General features: G+C 39.5%; 2 protein-coding genes across 3 annotated transcripts in view; both read left to right on the top strand.

Annotated features, from left to right (window-relative positions):
• The window catches only part of LOC122765468 (striated muscle preferentially expressed protein kinase-like), a 52,531-nt gene extending 45,777 nt beyond the window's left edge, over positions 1-6,754 (top strand). For both annotated transcript variants that reach the window (XM_044019725.1, XM_044019724.1), the window contains 7 exons: positions 560-724; positions 1,487-2,144; positions 2,686-2,925; positions 3,728-3,951; positions 4,059-4,134; positions 4,628-4,777; positions 5,198-6,754. In XM_044019725.1, coding sequence (XP_043875660.1) covers positions 560-724; positions 1,487-2,144; positions 2,686-2,925; positions 3,728-3,951; positions 4,059-4,134; positions 4,628-4,777; positions 5,198-5,429 — 1,745 coding nt within the window. In that variant the 3' untranslated portion in view covers positions 5,430-6,754. The remainder of the gene's footprint in view (positions 1-559; positions 725-1,486; positions 2,145-2,685; positions 2,926-3,727; positions 3,952-4,058; positions 4,135-4,627; positions 4,778-5,197) is intronic.
• A 694-nt stretch (positions 6,755-7,448) lies between these two features.
• On the top strand, positions 7,449-21,031 carry LOC122765469 (carboxy-terminal domain RNA polymerase II polypeptide A small phosphatase 1-like). Its single transcript, XM_044019726.1, has 7 exons — positions 7,449-8,288; positions 14,713-14,861; positions 16,090-16,185; positions 16,406-16,462; positions 16,862-16,954; positions 18,579-18,764; positions 18,877-21,031. The coding sequence occupies exons 1-7, from the start codon at positions 8,216-8,218 to the stop codon at positions 19,003-19,005; spliced, it is 783 nt and encodes a 260-aa protein (XP_043875661.1). The 5' UTR covers positions 7,449-8,215; the 3' UTR covers positions 19,006-21,031.
• The last annotated feature ends 377 nt before the right edge of the window (positions 21,032-21,408 follow it).

Below are 21,408 nucleotides of genomic sequence, written 5' to 3'. Positions count from 1 at the left end.
CTGTGTAGACACTGTTGTCAAAGCTGTTTGTCATTGTGAGCGAGGAATCGCCAGTGTCACAGTGAGGTGGATGAAGAGGCCTTGCAGACTCTGAGTGAATATTAATTAAATGTTATGGTCCCTCCAGATTGGATTAGAGCAGATTTAATCCTGGCATAGGTCATGTGTGCCAGAATGTCACTGATGTAGGTCACCACATAATAAGTCGGTTTTATAATAATAATAATAAGCACATCAAACACATATACAGTACACCACATTTTCCATTGTCATTTGAAGTGTTTTGTCATTTGTTTTACAGTGTTGCCATCTAGTGGTTGTACATGTGAACTACATGTTATCTGCCTATGGGTCTTAACACTTTCTGTTTGCCAGAGCATTTGAGAATCTGCAACACTGACCTCCAGTGTAATGAAATGTAATGTCATTTGTTGATGATGCTTGATCTTTGTATTGTTCAGGATCCTTTAGCTTTTAAACTGTGTTAATTGCAATGTAGGAATAAAATGAAGATTGTATCAGATGCACTCCTTACATTGCTGTGTCCTCTGTTCTGCAGGAGATTCCAAGTGGACGATTGTGGCGACCGGTGTAATTGACTGCTACTACAACGCCACAGATCTGCCAGCATGTGGCACCTTCAGGTTCCGCGTCTGCTGCGTCAACAAAGCTGGACAGGGGCCACACAGCAACCAGTCTGCTCCAGTCTGCCTGGACTCAGCAGGTATTGTAATACACACTGAAACATGGAGTTAGGTGATGGACACATATGTTCAGGGAATTATAACTTTATTTAGACAAATAAAGTTGGTGAACAACAAATTAATAACCACACAAACATTATCATCCCTGTTTCTCAGCGAATTGTGTCAGTTAAGTCTGTTTGGTAAATACATTGATGTGAGCTGAAACTTTGTATTAAATCAGCCCATATTTTAATCTAGGTTTAATCTTTTCTGGTGGGAAAATGAAGTAATCAATGACTTACGCCGACAGGAATGTTTAATTTTGCCTCAGAAATGTACAATGATGGGATCAAATTCGGTATGTAAAACAATTTTAGATTTGTTTGGAAGGTTTATTTGAAAAAAAAAAAGACATAACAGACAAATAACGGCATAATAAGAAGAACAACAATGTATACAAATATATATGGTAGAATGACATAATATATAATTATAATTATCATTCATATAGACATTGCAAGCTCTCACTAGTTTGTCCATTTGGGCTGCTGTAGGAACTAGGCAGGACAACTTGCTGTACAGCAAGAAGTACATTTAAAAGTCTTATTCAAAGGCTACCAAACCAAATGATTTGTATTCTAAAGCACTTACACACAGATACTAACATACATATCTTCAGTTTCACCTTTCAATGTTATCTAGCCATGCTAGCTATGATTTATAAAGCTATTTAGCTTGCTAGTTGTCTATTCATACATGCCTAAATATGCAGTACTGAGAGGGGACTTGTGTCTTCACAGCTGAGAGTGTATCACCCATTGTAGCCATTGTGAAAACGGTCCCAACACCACCAGTTGTCACCTCCTCAGTGATCGGGCCTCTGTTCAAACCAGTCCAGTACAGTGCTCCCAGGATAACCGTCCCCACCATCACCTCCACGTCCACCTCTCCTAAAGACCCCTCACCTGTGGTGGTCCCGCCCATACCTGCGTCCTCTCTGCCTCCCAGTCCTGCAGAAAAACCTTCACCAGCATCGTCAGGCACGGCAACTGCAGAGGCTCCAAAAACAAGCTCCGGTCTTCCTTCTTCACCCACGGTCAAGGCACCTCCGCCGTTTGTCCTCCCCAAACCCCAGAGTCCAGTCAACGTGGTGACCCCTATGACCCAGACCCCATTCATATCACCCCCACCTCCTCTTGTCACCCCACCCTTGACCCCCACAAAATCAGCAGTGGCTTCTGTGCCCACATATGTTCCCACCGCCACCATCACTGCTCGTGTGGCGCCAACTCCTGTCTCATTTACCCCCCAAGTTCTCCAGGCATCCAGCCTGAGCCCCATCGGTGATGGGTCCAGTACCCCCACCAGGGGTACCCCATCAGGACGTACCACACCCTCTACTGCTCTACGACAGGGGGTTCCACAGAAACCCTACACTTTCCTGGATGAGAAAGCCAGGTGAGAACAACACTGGGAAAAACCTGATTATGTGGTGTCTTATAAAACACTTGCTTATTTGCTCACTGACACTGAGAGTAACTTCTCAGGTAATAAAGTTTTATATCATATGACAACAAACCATTGCACTATCAAGGGGAGAGGTTTACAAATAGGTGGGAGTAGTACAACAAAACCACCAAAAGTTACACACTGCAGCTTTATTATTGTATATTTTGTGTTCAGTCTGAACAGTTAATGAACCGTCATTTGATTTCACCCCCCCAGATCTTCTGAGTGCAGTCTTTAAAGTCTGCAGAGAAATCTGCAGTAAACAGATTCGAGGAGTTGCTGATGCACATAAAACAAGTTAATTACATTTTATAGCCCTGTGTTCTTTTAGAACTCCCACCAAATTGAAACTGCCTTTCTGGGACAGGTTTATCGATCTGTGTGACTTAACATCGTAAATTTGTATGTCACTTTTCTAAATCCATATTATTTTCCTCACAGCCTTGTATGGTTAAACTCTGGTTTTGATTTTTTTTTTTTTATCTGCCAGAGGTCGGTTTGGAGTGATCCGCGAGTGCCGGGAGAATGCGACAGGCAAGATCTTCATGGCAAAGATCATTCCCTACAGTCAGGAGAACAAGTCGGACATCCTGAAGGAGTACGAGATCCTTAAGTCCCTTCACAATGAAAAGGTGATGTCACTGCACGAAGCTTATGTCACACCGCGTTACCTGGTGCTGGTGGCAGAGTACTGCACCGGTAAAGAGCTGCTGTACAGCCTCATCGACAGGTAAGATGGCTGATACGTTACCACATCCTTAGAAACACGATCTTCTTATCTACTCTTTACAAAGGGAGTTCTGGTGGAATAGGAAGAATAATAATGGAGAATAAACACATTGAATATTTTCTTGTTTACTTTTTTGACACTTTTTTGTAAAGTTGTTTTGAGTTTGTGTGCTTATTTTCAACGTAGTCACTAAAATCAGTCTGCAGTTTTCCCAATGAAGTAAATCAGGAAGTAACAGTATGCTAAATAGCCACCCGAGGGCAAACGCACTGGTTGCAAGAGAGAAGTACCACGTGAAAATGAGCTCCCACTTCTCACTTGAATTATAAAATCCTTAAACATTTCCCTGAGGACTTAATGGTCTCAAACACTAGTTTCGGATCTTCTACAATAGCACATGATGTCAATTTTGGAGTTTGCGTTCCCATTTAGAAGAAAATAGACGATAAAGTGCGGCACATATGAGTGGACATCAGTGTGATGGACGGCTGGCAACATGTGGTTTAAAGTTGTTAACATGCACTGGCGGCCAAACTGCGATTCTGGAGGCTTCAAAATCAGAGTTCATATTCTTATGGGTAACTCCTCAAGAAAATGTCATTATAAATCAAGTGAGAAGTAGAAGCTAAGTTTCACATACACTTCTATTCAAGCGGAGTTCTTTCTGCAACCATGTGGGGTCGCCCCCTGGTGCTGATTCAGTCCTGCTGTCTGTGTTTCTCTTTTCAAACCAGAAGACAATATTTAAATGAATAATTTGGTTTGAAGACAAAACTAAAATGTTGCACAAATCACACCTAAGGTTCCGTTACTCTGAGGACGACGTGGTGGGGCACCTGGTCCAGATCCTACAGGGTGTCGAGTACCTCCACAGCCGCCGTGTCCTCCACCTTGATCTAAAGCCCGACAACATCATGGTGACCAACCTCAACGCCATCAAGCTTGTGGACTTTGGCAGCGCCCAGAGCTTCAACCCCCTCAGCCTCAGACAGCGGGACTCCAGAGTAGGAACACTGGAATACATGGGTGAGGACAAAACCTTTGAAGGACTTAAATTTATATTGAAGCAAGCAGTATTTGTAACATGCTTTACTCTTCTTACTTTCCAATATTCTGACACATTATGGTTCAAGCTCCTGAGATGGTAAAAGGAGAAGTGGTTGGTCCTCCTGCAGATATCTGGACTGTTGGGGTTGTCGCCTACGTTATGTAAGTAAAAAAACGATATCTTGAGAATATGTTAGACGGCCTTTTCTGGCCTGAAACTGAAGTTTGGAAGTTGTTCACGCTCTCACACCAAAGTTCAGCATTTTATTATCTCATGGGGACTCAGGGGCTACTTACTTACTGAGTTTTTTTACTTGGGAAACCCAAATGAATGATTTCAATCACTGAGATAACGTTTTTGTGACTTGAATTTTTTTCTATGGACTTTGGTGTGGGAGAGTGAGCACTTTAATGTTATAAACACATTATTAAGATATAGATTTAAGCAGGTTTTTATGGGGTGAGGCTTTTGCTATGTGGCCAAATTCTGCTCCTTCTGGCAGTCATGTAATCAGGGAGATAACAACTATCCCTTTAAAAACACAATGACATCAGAGATGTGATAATTTACAGATTGCACTCAGTTTATTGTTTTTGACACATTTTACAAATTAACTACTAATTTTTCCATCTATACTATGTGTTTAACAACCAGGCTTAGTGGTCGACTGCCCTTTGAAGATAAAGACCCTCTAAAGGTTGAATCCAAAATCCTGATGGCAAAGTTTGACTCAACAAAACTGTACCCAAATGTGTCCCAAAGTGCCTCTGCCTTCCTCAAGAAGATGTTGAGCAGTTACCCGTGGTAAGTGCCGAGAAACGTTTGAGTGAACAAATGTACAATTAAATGTTTATTGAAGTGGGCTTGAATGAGGTGTTAACCCTAAATACTATGATAAGGTCTGCAGCCTCTTAAGAATATCGTTGTTGCTTGTCTCACAGTTACACAAGTTGCTTTTCTGGCTGTAAACTGTACCAATCACTTTCCTGCACCAAAGTCACTTTGAGCTAAAAAAAACCCACAGATTTTTGATTTTCTGTGGACTTTGGTGCAGGGTAGTCCAACGAGAAAGTGCTGTGGGCGTAGGGGTGCAGAAGCCTTGAGCAGCAGGTCCCTGGTCCGGTTCCAGAGAAGCGAGACCGCTCAATCCCCATTTCTCTTCTCAATATACAGAAATATCCGTCTTTATCTTAAACAATCACTTCCATGTGTGTGCATTTCTAGGGCTCGTGCCACGATACGAGACTGCTTCATGCACGCTTGGCTTCAGGATTCCTACCTGATGAAGCTGAGAAGACAAACACTCACCTTCACCTCCAACCGTCTCAAAGAGTTCCTGGTGGAACAGCAGTGCAGTCGCACGGAGGACGCCACAAAGCACAAAGTGCTGCTGCGCACCTACCAGAGCACGACGCAGCCCCCGACGCCTGGCACTGCGGCGCGTGTTCCCAGCTGAAGTGAAGCGACGGTGCAAGTGAACAACCGCACCGGACATGGGTTTGCGGCGCCTCGTTCTGCCGAGAGTGAAGCAGAACATCAACTTTCGATGCATCTCAGCTCCTCTGTGAATAAGTGCTGTGTGGAAAATGTCAGCCTGCAAAAAAGAGAGGAGCACACAGGAGATGTGCAAGACAGCTGCTTTAAAGCTGTAGTAACAGTAGAACAGGTTTGAGCTCTCAACACTAATGGGATCCTGAGGTGAAACAACAACACTAAGAGGAGAGGAAAGAGCAGCACACTGCTGTGACGTCTGAATGATTCACAAACTGTTCATCCACCGAGAGAACACGGGCTGTTCTGGGGCTTTTTTTTGTTTTTTTTTGTTTTTATCGATTGCACAATTTCTCAGTCGTGCGGTGAATTCTTAAAGTGCACATTAATCTTTGGTTTTTCAACAAAACACTGGTCATCCACACTGCACTACTGCCTTTGTGTCACGAAATTTAGTAGTAAACAACTCATGTGAATGTATCATGATTTAAGCTGCTAAATTACACATTTTAAAAGTCCAAAAAATATATTTTTTTTGTCTTGAAATTGTTTACTTTTTTTCCATGTTAATTTATTTGCATGTGTGTATGTATTTGTGTGTGTGTGCGAGTGCGAGGAAGCATTTTTGATTCACTTTTCAAATTGGCTTCGAAGCCAAAAACAATAAGATTTTTTTTTAAAAAGAAGAAGTGTGTTTGTGGTCGGTGTTAGGATTCACACAGTGAAAATGATGTGTTTTAGGGTGAGTTAGGACTTTGTGGTGAAACGTCTCGTTCTGTGGTTTAAAACTCAACTTTTTACCTGTGATACAACTCTGGAAAGCAGTCTGTGATGTAGATAGTGTTTTCTTTTGAAAAGCCACACTAAAAGTAAATTACTGTGCTGTTGTTTCTCAGTGTTACCCATCAGTTGGTCTGGTTGCTTAAGTCACGATTGCCCAGTTAGTGCCTAAACCAAATTAACATCGAAAACATTTATCATGTAAATGTTACACCTGGATTATTTGAATAAAGCAAAAAAAATATATAGTATTAGGACTTGCATAAGAGCAGACATGCATATAGATTCTTATATATACATTTATACAGGCATACATACAGTACACACAGTCCTTGTAATAATAGAATGTCTTGTGTATTTGCTCTTTCACAGTTTCTTTTTTTGTATGAATTTGGACGGTTGACGATTTGTAAATGTACCAATTTTGCGGTGTTTGTATGTGGAAGATTTGAAAATGTTTTTATGACATAGTACGTATGTAATAAACTATTGATACCGTTAGGGAAATGAGCTTGTTTCTGTTAAAATTTGTGATTTTACAGTTTTTATCGCTTAAAGTAATACAAATACTCCTGCTCTGACCTTATTGTCCCATAAAAATTAAAGTCATGTGTGAGTTTAAAAATGTTTTACAGCATAAATATGTCCACCATCAATCATATGTGTGTGACAGACAATATTATTATACTATTTAATAAGCAGGATTGTCTTCTGACAATATTTATGTCATTATTATTGTGTCTGCATTATATAGTTTTGTTGTTATTTACTTAATTTGAATGTACTCATGACAACATTAGTCTTTGTGACAAAAAGCAGCTACTGGTAATGTTAGTATTATCAGAACTATTTCATCTTAATTATTCACACTTTCAAGTTTAACTTTAGATGTTGAAATTAATTAACAAATTATACAAAATAATATAAACAAATCAATGAATCCATAATTGATTGACTACTTAATTCATCTTTAAGTACTTTAATAATTGATTAGTATGGTGAATTTTTATAAATGTTGTCACTTGAATTTTTCATAAGCTGTATTATTTTTAAATAAAATTCAAACTAAGTGAAGAGGAAAGCTATTTTTAATATTTGAGCAGAAAGGAGCCCCAGAGACAACACTTGTGAGACGCTCCCTGACCGAAGGCAGTTTCAAGGAGACCCAAACTGGGCGTTTCTTCACGGCTACTCCCACTAAAAGTTTAGTTCTTACTCTTTTTTTGTTGTTGTTTGTGTGTGTGTGCTACTACATAACGAGCAAAGCTGTACATGGCTATAGTTGGCTGTCAGAATGTAAAAGGAACTCATTACACGTACTGACATGTCTTAAAAGTTACCACTTTTACTTCTGCTGAGTCTAGTCTGTCAATAAATGACGCTTTAAAAGCTCCAACGTCAGCTATGTTCACTCGTAAGACGGCGTTTGGAAGAACTACATATAGTTCACGATGCAAAAGTGGGTGATAAGTGTCCTTCGGTGCGCGCCAAGACAAGTATGTTCGACTAATACGCGTACTGCAGCTAGCACGTTAGCTTAGCTAAGTTCTGGGTAACTTTATTCCATGCAACTTTAAGGGACCGTCGTCAAAGTTGCAGGCGCCTACAGAGATAGAGTGCAGTGTGCGGTCATTCCTTCACTGTGCCACTTTAAGTGAAACGGGGAGCCTTGAAACCTCCATGTTTGTATCTTGAAAATTGTGAGCGGAGTCGAGCACCATATTGAATCAAAGTTGCCAACTCCTTGACAAATGTTTAGTAACTTTTGGACTTCAAAGTTGAGCGGGCAGCCGAGTGGACGACGACAGCCGGAGAGTAATGGACGCGCTGTAGGCGAATTGTTGCGATGTTTCCCGAGGCGCTTCGACTCCGATTTTCTTCATGTTAAGTTGTTTTAATGCGGCGCCGAGTGAGCGAGCTGTGTCTAACTTTAAAGTGTAAGGTCAGCACTCTGGACCAGACCTGGATGTGATGGACAATCCGTCCTCAGTGATCACACAAGTCAGCCGGGATGAAGAGGGCAACAAAGCCGCGGCAGAGAGGGGTGAGTGACTGCATTTTTTTTTTTTTATCCCGCACTTTATGTCAGAACAGGAACAGACAGACAAACAAACATTAAGGTTTGCAGCGGGAACAACTTTGAACCAAAGTGGGGGAACTATAGAAACAGCAGTCTGCTTCACAACAACAATAGGAAGACAACTGCTGCACAAACACGAGCAGCGGGTTCATAAAAGTGACGGGAAAACAACACACTGTCACTTTTCTGTGCTCTGCATTTACAGTATGGCTGCTGCGCTGCGGCCCTTTGGCCTGTGATGAGAGTGGAGGAAGTGACGCGCTCGTGCACCATGTACACAGCTACACTCTTCTAATAATGAAAGCACAATAACCTTTAAATTATCCGCCAACTGGTTGTGGTGGTGATATCGTATGACATCAGTCATCAAGTACAGAACAATTGCTGCGTTTATCATCTTAAATATATAATCTAGCACACACTTTTATTTGTTGAAAACCTTCACGTTCTTGCCACTAGTGCCATATATATATGTTAAGATAAATATAATATTTATATAACTTGTTTTAATATCCCATTTGTGTCAGCTTTTGCTAATCGATTAATTGCTTTGAACAATTATAACAAGCTCTCTGAGTTTTAGGTATTTCAGGATTCTTTGCTCCATATAACAAAGAAATCTTTAAAACTGAATTATATTGTTTTTTTGGTTCAAAACAAGACATTTAAGAACATTTCCGTTTAGAGGTTTGGGGGAGAAAAAAGTTTGATAAACTTTGTGAAATGTTTTGGAACAAACACTAACTGATGAATTGAGAAAATAATTAACAGTTTAATTAATTTCGAAAACAAAGACAATATTAAGTTTTGTTTAACTAACAACTTTTGTGTTGTTTATAACTTTATCCATTCCTCCCAAAATGGCAGCCGATCAAACACTTCTTTAAGACATATAGAAAATGGAACAATCATTAACAGAAGAATTCAATTATGGACAGTGCTTTTGTCATAAAAGCAAGTTGTTGTAATGGAAACGATGCATTTAATGCAGTGCTACTCACCGTCTGGCTCAATGTTAGCAGCTAAAACCAAATGGAGAAAGATATTAGCACTGTTTGCTCAAATATGTGTTTATTTTATTATAATTCATACAGTCATTGCAATGTTAATACATGTTTGTTTTTTTAATATCAGGCCTTCTGTAATCTATATTTTCTTTCTATTCACATAAAACGTATTTTACACACACACTACAACAACAAAATTGAATATTCATAAACTAACATACAAAACAGAAGCTAGACCACGATGACAGATGAACTTAACCAAAGTTTTACAAGAAGCTTAAATCAGGGGCAATAACAATGTCATGATTCTCCTAGTAATAATCTCCCAACAAAACTATATAACGCCCATATTTCTCACTGTCTTAACGCAACAATTCTGTCATCTAGGCCAAAAATGTCTTATATCTAGGAGGTGATTCATGTTTTTTCAGAGAAATAATAAAGATAAATACTTTTCAAACTTTAAGTAGCAGTAGATGCATCTAAAATAAATGAACATTCAAACATGTAAATAAAGAAAACGGTAAATAAATAATCTGTGCAAATTCAGCAGGCAGCAGTGAGTTGTCGCAGTTGTAATACTGTAATAGTGTGTGTGTGTTTTGGTACTGTGACAATACGTTTGTTAAAAATAAAATAAAATAGTTACTAGATATTTACTAAATGTAATCTCTTGGCCTATGTTTACCTGTATAGTTTAATTTCTAGATAATTTCCCCACATGTTAGATGAATTACCTTTTGAGATTAAAAGAAATAACCCTAAACTCTGCTGTTTCTCTCTAAACTAAATCATTGTCCTGTGAGATTTTGATTATCTCTGTGAAACCTCTTTTTTTTTTTATCAGCTGTGTGTAGATTCCATGGCTCTGCTACTGTACACAAACCAGTGACATACCCTCACAGTGTGTGTGTGTGTGAGTGCAGGTTACTGAATAATCAGGGGACCTTGTTGTCTGTTGTCGTCCCTGAGAAAAAGCAGCAGGAGAACAGGAGATTTGCAGCCACTTCCCTGTCTGATATTGGAATGATACGGACCGTGTTTTGAATTTGAAGATTAAACACGATGTATGTGAGCAGATGATCAGAGTCAGCTGAGCGGCGGCCTTCGAGCAGTATTTTGTAGAAGACTAATCTATTACGTAACCTCGTCCCCAGAGATTTAAAGGGTGTTTATTCATGTTGACCCACAGCCTCAGACTCTATGTGTGTGTGTGTGTGTGTGTTCTGTTGGGCCTGAAGTGAAGAGGGTTTGCTCATTAAATGCAATTAAATGAAAACAAAGTTGTTTAAGTTGTGGTTTTGTTGTCGTGTCGGGGCTGCGTTAACACAGTTTTTGTTATTGAGTCTTCCGCAGTAAGATGATTTTAGGACTGAATCAGGTCATGTATTTTTGGGGTGGCGTTTTTGTGACTATTAGCAGTGTTTCTTAAGAATGTGAAACTTAGTTTGAGGGTGAAGCTTGACCTAAGGATTTCAAATTTGGGATGGGTCCAACTGAAGCTAGGGTCTGTACTTTGTTTTTGAAGACTTTTTTTTTATTATTTCAAACTAACTGTAAATCTTAATGAATTGTGGCTCATTTGTCTGTGTTTTCCTTTTAACCCAAGAGAGGCAAGGTTTGCTCAACTGACACTCACCAATCTTTTTAAAAAGCCAATTAGTCTTTTTTTTTTACTGGGAAATTTTATTGACACATCAAAGCCCAAGATCCACTTTACAGACTATTCATTTTAAATTAGTTACAAGTCTTAAAATAGTTGAATCCTTTCCTTTTTAGTTCCTTGATGAAGGCATCAGTCACATTTGTTTTTTATTATTTAGATGCATTTGGAGTTAATTAGAGAGAGAAAGCAAAGAGAAGAAGATTCTTATTTGTCGTGAGTTTGTAGACGCCACACAAATTATCCAGATTTACGGCCCGACTGAAGGTCAGGAGTGGGAGAGGACGAGGAGGACTGGAAGTCGGGCTTTACAGTGAACTGATAAGGCATCTGATTACCTGATTGTGAATGTGAGCATGAGCATGCTGTGATAAAATGTAGACTGAATAATTCATTATCTGCAGGACCGGAGGCGACATGTTGAGGCCTCCTGAAATCTGCTGACACTGCGTTTAATCGTTCTTAATTTGACATATTTCACATGATAAAAACTGTTCACTTCATGATCGAGTACAGTTTGTAAAAAGTCTGATCTTAGTCAGACTAAGACATAAAGGACAAGATACAGAGGCAGAGGCAAATGAGTCAATCTTCTCCTCTGCATGTGTACTCAGCAAGTTGTCTTAATCAGACTAAGGCTTTAGTCTGACTAAGACATGTAAATGTAAGGCATGTAAATGTACTTACTGGTTATACTCTTCCGGCTTCTTAAAACCAATATGCTACTTTCAGAAAACAGTGATGTCATAATGCCGCCTCACTATTGCGCTTGCATTCGTTGGCTTCCTCTTCTTGTGTTTTGGAGATTGTTTGGAGTTTTTTGCTTTAATATAACTTTTAAAATGTATTTATCTACTGTATGTGATAGTAAACATTGTAATTTATACTTATTCAAATATAGCTCAATGTCCCCTCATTTCCATGTCGATCAGGTGTAATATTGAGGATAGCAGATTTCTTTTAAAGGACATAAATATTTTTGGCTCGTATTCAGTAGCATGCAGTTGTAAAAATACATCCACACGACACTTTTCAGATGCTTTGGTGTTGTGATTGTCCACTCAGGCGGTCAGTTTAGTATGCTTTTGTTAAGAAGCTCAGAAGATACAACATAACATCACTGTCTTATTCTACTGATTGTTTCAAGTGGATCTGAGGCCAAACTCTACTCACAATGACCTCTGCCCGACTATGCAGTAACTATTTAAACCATCTGATGAGCTTCAAAGCTGTATATTTAGAAATGGAACACGTTTGAATGGATTTGAAGTGATAGTCCCAGTATGTGAACAACTGTATAATTCATTTTACATAGAAGTAGTTTTGTTTTCATGGCCGTAGAATTAGCCTTCTCTGCAGCCCAAAGTGACAAACCAGCCAGAGCATGTTTTTCCATTTGGATGTGGAAGTGTATTATGCAAATGAAGAATAATATCCTTTTCTCCTCCATTTGTTACCGTCTGCGCTCTCACACTTGGACGTCACTAATTCTTACACTCTGCACCGTTAAATGTTTGTCATACACATGTTTTAAAATAAAGTCATTCACTGTGAACCAAGGTTAATCTATATAATCTATAAAAATACCCTCTGGGTGGGATTGCAAATCCACAATTACAGTAAGTGACATACAGGATTTTCATATGCTCATGATTCATCTGTAAGATCAGTCAGGTGATGTACAATATATATATTAATAATAATCCCTTCTTAGCCAAATGCCCTATCTTTCCATGTCATCCACAAACGATATATTAGGACCCTTTTTTATAAGTCAATGCTTGCTCTGTGTTTTGCAGAATACATGTAGTCATTTTTTTGCCGTGTGATAAAAGGCATGAACCGAGACGTGACTCGAGTCTTGAGGAAGGCACTGAGGACACAGGAGTGTAAGCTCGAAATAATGGAGGCCGTACAGAAGGAGAGTGAAGCAGGCAGAGAAAAGGGAAACCAGGAAGTAAAGTAATAAGGATATTAGGGAGTTAATGACACCAGATTCAGATTCCTTTGATTCATGGTTTATTTTATATGTGCCCCTACCTGCTGCTGGAAAAGGCAACAAATTAAGCTAAAATGAAAAACTAATCACCCACTGACTCCTGCTCCACTGCTACACGATGGCAAGCAGCTTCCTCCACTGATACCCGCCTGTTTCCTCTTCCTGTTTTTTGGCCTGAGCGCGCCAGAGGCCAGTGTAGGGTCAGACGGGGTTTGAATCCACAAATGGCGGCATGCTGGAGCAGCGGAGAGCGAATGAAAAGAGGCGTAAGAGACGGACAACGGGGGGGGGGAGTTGCGCGTTTGTAAAGCAGTCACGTCCGGACGGACAGGGAGAGGGAGCGCGGTAAATAAAGAGACCGAAACAAAGTCCACAAAAGTGTGGACCAGCGTTAATCGGAGGTTTATGGGACGCAGACAAACATTTGTCAGCGTAGAAATAAAGATAAACAGCATGTTTTTTTTTCTTTTCGATTTCTTGCTAATTGATCTTTAAGCTAAAAATAAATCCCCAAACATTTTTTAGTTGATGTCATTTATTGATGCTTCCCCTAAGAAGATATTTAGTTCAGTACACTGACCTCGTTTGATGAAAATGTGTAAATCCAGTTTAGCAGTTATTTTTAGCATGTTGTCTTGTCAATGATTTATAGGTGCAGGTCCAGATAAGACCGTGTCTGTGTGCAGATCCGGAACACGGTCCACCTCTGCTTTATGACAAAACGAAAAAAAACATCCTTTCAATGTGAAACATTATAAACAACTCAAATAAGACTACAATGTTTCTACTACAATTCCAAGTATCATTGTTACTTTTCATTTTGTTGTCTTTATAGTTCTAGTTAAAATAGCATTATGTAACCCTAAGCTGTTACCCCACATGTTGCTACGTGTATAGTATACATACGTGTACTGCCGATGCATGCATTTCTCATTTTATTTTATGAACAGTCATGTGACATCTGCCCTCGTGTGTCCGGCACATTCCATAATAAACGTATGTTGCACGTGGAAAAAGAATGAGGAGATATTTCCTGTGGCCCAAAATGTATTTTACTACAGATTTTTCTCATTTTCATTTGCTTGTCAAAATATTGTTATGGTTTTTCTGGCCTGAAATAAAACAATATATTCTGTATTTTTAGTAGGAGAGATTTAAATCAACACAGCAGGGAAATTTTATATGGATGTCTCGATACCACTTTTTTTGTGTCCAATACCGATACTGATATCATAGTATACCGATACCAATGAAGATGTTGACAACACATTTATGCCGAGTCATTTCAAAGACATAATTCCCCAACTGTGTAAAAAATATTGTTCTCCCAAATAGAAGAAATAAACAGCCCAAACATGACTCTGCTAAAATGGTTTTGCTGATTTTTTTTTAATTTACATTTTTACAGTGTATTGTATCAGATTTTACATTGTTATCTGTCCCATAACTGATCCAGTGATTTCAATTCCCATCCCTAAAGTATAATGAACGATAATATGAAATACAAGACAGAAACACTATCCATTTTACAATATAAACAATTTAAAAATGACTTTTTGTTAGCTGCAGGTCATTGAACTACACTTTAAAAAAACAAATTAACAATTCAAAAACGATTTTTTTGGACATCTCATTTGATCTGTAAATATACTTGGTTGCATAAGTTTGATTATTATTTGAATTTTTTTGTAAATAACCTCCTTTTCCTCTGCTCTGCAGGCTCTTCTCCCTCTCTGTCCTCTAAGAAGCCCAGGAGTGGAGGCCTCTTCTCCAGCCTCTTCTGCTGCCTGTGTCGGGACCAGCCCGAGCCCACGCCAGTCAACAACAACGCCCCTCTGCTGGTTGAAGAGAATGGAACTGTTTCCAAGGTGTGTTTTCCCCCACATTACATCTTAGTCAGTAAACGCGCTAATTTGACTCAAATATCCCATTGGACACAACAGCTGACTGATTAGATATTGTGGTTCAAAGGATTACATCACTCTGGATTGATTTAAAGGCGTGTTTACTTGTTTAATTTACTTTTAAAAGGTCAGTTTACAGTTGAAACATTAATGTTATCATTCAATACCAGATTTTAGCTTAAAGCTAAACACATTATACAGTAGCAATAACATTTACACACAAAACATGAGAGAAAAAAACTGACTTACTGACCCAAATGCAGCGCAACAATATATTATAGCACAACCCAGCATAGACGATGTTCTGGTGGATCTAATTGAATTTACCAAATCAACGCTGACTCTTCCATGACCCAGCTGAGGATTGTGTCACAATTAAGTGTGTGAAACCCCAAAGTCACAAAATAACATATTTGAACTTGCTTATGAAGGAAGCAGTGGATCAACAACTCTTGTGTGGCACGATTTAAAATAGCTGATTTAGTGAGCGGATAATAACCTTCAGTTTACAGTTGGAAAAAAGGCCATCTACCTGCGAGGAAACATGCTCTTAAGATATCGTAGACGTAAGTAGGAAACAATTACTCGATTAATCCGTTATTTGTCGATTACTAAATGAATCGTCAACTATTTTGATAATCGGTTTTCAGATTTTTCATCGTCTTAAATGTGAATATCATAACAAAGAAATCATTCAAACGGAATGATTTTGGGGTTTTGGACAAAACAACAAGACAAGACATTTGAGAGCATCATCCTTTCCAGGTTTGAGAAACTGATCATTGTGAAAATAATCGTTAGTTGTAACTTAAGCAAGTGTAGAATTTATTCGGAGGGCCTTTTGTGATGTAACAAGAATCAGTTTTTTTTCCATTTTTGTCCCTGCTGGTTCATGGAAACAACAGTCAACACATAAAACCACACTTCAAAAACCCTGAATTGTCACATACATATAAGGGAGCTTTTTCAGGTTTGGTTCACCTCCAACCTCCACCACCAGAACTTATTAGATTTTCTACAACACGTCAGTCTCGTGGCCACAGTTTTGTGTTCATTTGAGAGTTGACGCGCCGATTATTACAAAATACTATTGTTATTGAATTACTTTCAAACCTTAACCACCTGTTATTCTGGCTGTACGTACATATGTGCTGTTGTTCTCATGAGTGTTTTGTGTCGGATTCACATCCAGGTGAAGCCGCTGCTGCCTCCAGTGAAGTCAAAAGACTCTGGGAAGATCTGTGTGGTCATAGACCTGGACGAGACGCTAGTCCACAGCTCTTTTAAGGTGAGAGTGTGTATGTGTGATGTCCAGGAATGCTAAATCTCTCTTCCTCATATTTAATTAGGGGGTTAATTATGTTGATCTACATTTCTGTCATTGCTGGCAAATGGTTCAAATAATCTGAACTATCTGGTTCTTAGAATAAACAGTCGCTCCACCGTGTACAGTACGCACAGCTCGTCGCTACCTGCAACAAAAAACACGTTATTTTCTTATCTTTCAGCCTGTGAACAATGCCGATTTCATCATTCCAGTGGAAATTGATGGAACAGTACACCAGGTAAATCTGTTGTGATATCTGTCGTTCACTGATGAGTGTGCGAGGTGCTGTCAGTGTTAAAAAAAAAGAGAGAGTTGAAGAGGTGGCTGCCAGGAACTGGAAGACATACCATGGGTTTGGGCCTGATTCAAGTAATCCAGGATAGGTTTGTTCAGACAAGCACAGCCTATTCCGGATGACTTGGTTCAGGAACGCTGCCCCCAGTCTCCCGACGCTGCAGAGAGAAGAATCTACGTGGAGGAACTTGAAGAAAATGTATCATACAGTTGTTGTTGTTGTTGTTGTTGTTGTTTTTATTTGACCCATAAGTAACAGCCACTAGATAGTGTGCTGTGTCCTCGGGCAGTTATGGGATGTGCACAAACGTGTTGCTGGTCTGACAACTGCTGTGTCTCCCAGGTGTACGTCCTGAAGCGGCCCCACGTGGACGAGTTCCTGAAGAGGATGGGAGAACTGTTCGAGTGCGTCCTGTTCACCGCCAGCTTAGCCAAGGTTTGCGCAGCTAATTATCCGCTGACGATTATCCCTGAAAATCCATGACCGATCACGACATAGTTGTGGAAGTGGAAGCTGAGAGCACGTGGATTTAGATGTGACCGACTCGGGCAGGTGCACAGGGGGAGGCGCAGGATCGGTCGGACACATCATTTTTCTGTTGTGCCTCACTGTCGGTGATCTCATGTCGTCTGAAGTGTGAAAGAAGGGAGTTATAGTACAGTTTGTCTGCTGTCTCACACTCCAGCTGTCACTGCTACTCACTCTCACACACGCACACACACACCCACATACGCACACAACTTCCCCATTGTCTGTGTTATTTTATAGACCTAAAACCAGTTTGGCTAATTATGTCAGAGAGAGAGAGAGAGAGCACACAGAGGGAAGGATTCATGAAGTTTTGTAACTGCAGAAAATCCTGATTATTAAGAAACAGAGGATACTGAACAGAATACTGACAACAAAACTAATTGGCTGAGATACATGTGACCACAGGCCTGTGCTGTTTGAAATGCAAAACCATAGTCAAGTGTTGATATTCAACCCCTGTGAGTCTATTTCACGGCTAAGTCTTGTATTTGTTTGTGAATTTAATCGATAAGATATTATCTATTTGTAATGATGTCATGTGATGACATTTCCTTAACTCAATAATTAAGATATATTCACTTCATAACAACATATTTCTGGAGAACCCTGGGGGAAACAAAACAGTATGTGTTTAATATGTGGTATGATATTAAAAATGACCATAATGTGTCATTAGAGTTTCAGGAAATGTTAAATTGAAATAGTGGCTTTACTGAAAATGGTAATGGTGCAGTTTATTTACTATTAAGGTAAGGAAATACAACGCTGTGCTGCTTTAAAGCTCCAGTGTGTAATGTTTTTTTGGTATTCAATCACCTGATTTAAACACATTTATTTTTTCATTTCTCTAGAATGAGCCTTTTATATTTGCATCAGGAGCGGAGTCAGCTCTACTTATGCGGCCATTTTAGTCCACCACATTTTTTTTACAGTGGCCCAAAATGGACAAACTACATGTTTTCAGTGTTAATGCTGAGGTTTAATGTTTAATTATTATAACGTGTGTTCATTTTAAACTTCCATGAAAATAACAGCATTGGATTGGATCAAAAAAAGTCATTAGTAGTTACTTCTCTCAAGAAAGAAACTAGTCTCCATGTAAATTAACTATTGAGTTACATTTATTTTAATGTTCAAATGTCAAATTTGGATAAATGATTCATTTTAATACAATAAATGATAAACAATTATGAACTTGTACACTAATCTACACTATTTTAATGCTGCTGTGGGACAGTGTGAGACAAGACAACCAACACATTTGATACGTCATTGTAGATCATTACTATGTTTATAATAGTAGAACAAAGAAATGCAGCGGATGTGCTTCTAGTTTGAAAATGCCCTCCCACCTCTGCCTCTGATTGGCTTACCAGGAAATTTAACCCCGCCTTAACCAATCATCATCACTGCATGTCGATTGAAAATAATTGACCTTTTAAAGGTGCACAAGTTTTCTTCTTCTTCTTCTTCTTCTTCTTCTTCTTCTTCTTCTTCTTATTATTATTATTATTCTTTGTATTCACAGTATGCAGACCCTGTATCTGACCTCCTGGACAAATGGGGCGCCTTCCGCTGTCGCCTCTTCCGGGAATCGTGCGTCTTCCACAGGGGAAATTACGTGAAGGACCTGAGCCGCCTGGGTCGCGACCTGAACAAGGTCATCATCGTGGACAACTCCCCGGCCTCCTACATCTTCCACCCCGACAATGCAGTCAGTGTCCTGTCGTGCCCTCTGTTCTGTGTTTGTTTCAGTGAAACCACAAAAGAAGTGAAGGGTGAAACAAATCCTTGTGTTTTGTTTTTTTTCTTGAATTCTCCCACAGGTGCCCGTGGCCTCGTGGTTCGACGACATGTCCGACACCGAGCTGCTCGACTTGATCCCGTTCTTCGAGAGGCTGAGCAAAGTGGACGACATCTACACGGTCCTCAAGCACCAAGGCACGGCGAGCTAACGGCGCTTCCGCGTCCCATCGGCCTCCGCTCGGAACCCAGTGTCACTGCCAACCACAACTCGGCTCCACCACCTCCTCCATGTTATAACAACAAAAACAACAAAAAACAGATTCTGTCTGGGAGTCTTTGGCTGCCACCTGCTGGCCAGACAGAATAATGACCACGTAACAACAACAACAAACCCCCCCCTCCCCACATGAAGCAGCTTATGTGCGTGAATGGATGAATGAATGTTTAAGGACATGTGTCACTGGACTTCACAAAGTTCAACTTTTGAACAAAAAAAAACCACAACACAATAATCCATGAGGATTATTATGATATTCCAGCATCAAATAAAACGAGGAGGAAATGTCCTCATGTAGGAGAGCGAAATTAAACTTTCTGCATAGGAAGAACTCTGAGAAAATTAAAAATAAACAACCCATTCGAAAGTGAAAGTGAAAGCCTGAAATGGACAATAATGAAAGGATTTTTTCTTTCTTTCTTTCTCCTGAAAACCTTTGCGAAAGGAAAACAAACGTGACACCGGCGGAGGAGCGTGGATTTCCCGTCATGGTATAGAAATTGACGAGCCGTAACGCTTCCACCTGTGTTGTAGATGTCACAGACACACAGAGAGGACCAGGACGGACTGTGCAAAAGAAAAAATGCTGAGTCGTAACAGAGGCTCTGTTTCTACTTGTTTTAAAGCCACACACACACACACACAAAACTTGAATTTCTCACAGCATTTACAGACTGTGTTTGAGCAAAGTGAGTCAAGAAAGTTTTTTCCTCCTCCTCCTCCTCCTCCTCCTTTTTAATGAAGCGGTACACATACGCTGGAAACTATTTCAGGACTTTGTAACACAATGTGTGTAGCCGGAGAGTGTATGTGTGTGTCTCGAGGATTATGTGAGGTGTTGTTTTAAATTTGCTCGAGATTTAAAGGTCAAATCCACCTAAACTTCCTGTATGATCTCTGTTCGTGACTAAACCGTTGTGCGATGATTCCAATGCGGCTGCAGCGAAGGTTTAACACCCATTTGTGTGTGTTTGTGTGAGTGAGAGGCTATTTGTTTTTAGGGTGGCAGATGTGGAGTTACCATAAACGCGGAGTCTGTGCTGCTTAATCGATCAGTTCTAAGGAGCAGCCTCAGACTCTCCGCATGCATTGACAATGCCGCGTGTTGACACTGATGAATGATCCTCGACAGAACAGGAACGACAATTAAGCAGGTCCACCGTGTCGAGAGCTTATCTTGTTAATTTTCTATGTTTTAACACCTTTTTTTTTTTTTTCAATCAAAATTAGTCTGTTTCCTTCTCTAAATAATTACTGATTTTAATGATTTTTCGGCCCAGGAGTCGTCTTCTCATACAGTATTTACACTCACACGTTCATTTTTTTTCTTCATGCAACACTCGGTCGCTTACCTCGTGTATTAATACATGTATGAATCAGAAACACCAGCAGCTGACTTAAAAAAGAAAAAAAAGAAGTATGTCGCCTCTCTCAGCACGCAACAGGCTCATGTGTATTTTTTCATCTATGACGTGTCTCACTTAGGTTGATACATGTTTTATTTTTTATCCATTGGCAAAGATTGAGTATTTATAGGAACTTTCAGTCATTTGATAACATGCAAAACAAGTGTCGTGTCACTACGTTGGGCCCATTTGCTGATACTGTACTTCTTACACATTCAGTAGATATGTATATTTTGTTTTGCACAGTAATAAAAGCAAACAAATGTCATTAATATATGGAATATTCACGTTACTGTACTCATGATTCAATAGATGTAACCTAATTTCTTTTTTTTGACCTTTTCGTTGTTTTATCATACCAAATTATATATTATGGACTTTATGTAATGATGTCATTTTCTTTCCCCATAAATGCTAAACGAAAGTTGGTCCAAGTGCTGTTTTATCAAGTATTTTTTCCTTCTTCTCTGCAACTAAATATTTGTGCACACCATCAATGATGAAAATCTGAGAATAATTGACAGAAATCCTAAAATAAAAGGTCAAAGTCCATTGGAGTATATGTAACTTGTTTTTTTATTATTATTTCTCCTAAATACAAAGAACATTAGCATTCAAAATAATTTCACACAGAAACTGATCCCATAAATTAATTATTAACATATTGAACTGTATACACCTTTTTAATAATAATTTGTCATCATTGTTTCAGGGTGTTGGCTCTGTTCCAATTAGCTTTAACTTAACACAAAAACAAAACTTGAGACACTGAGACCTAAAGTCTTCCAGTCATTGACGTGTCACGCTGTGAACCTCTTCTTCAAACTTCTTCAAAAGCGTGTGCCGAGTAGGGGAGGGGGCGTTTCTGCGATGCGCGTATCGAGGCTTGCTTCATTTAGGGGAGGAGCCAAAAATGATGACGTCTGAAG

The sequence above is a fragment of the Solea senegalensis genome, linkage group LG2 (genome assembly GCF_019176455.1).
Source record: "Solea senegalensis isolate Sse05_10M linkage group LG2, IFAPA_SoseM_1, whole genome shotgun sequence".
NCBI lineage: Eukaryota > Metazoa > Chordata > Actinopteri > Pleuronectiformes > Soleidae > Solea > Solea senegalensis.
This window is presented reverse-complemented; position numbering and strand designations above follow the sequence as displayed.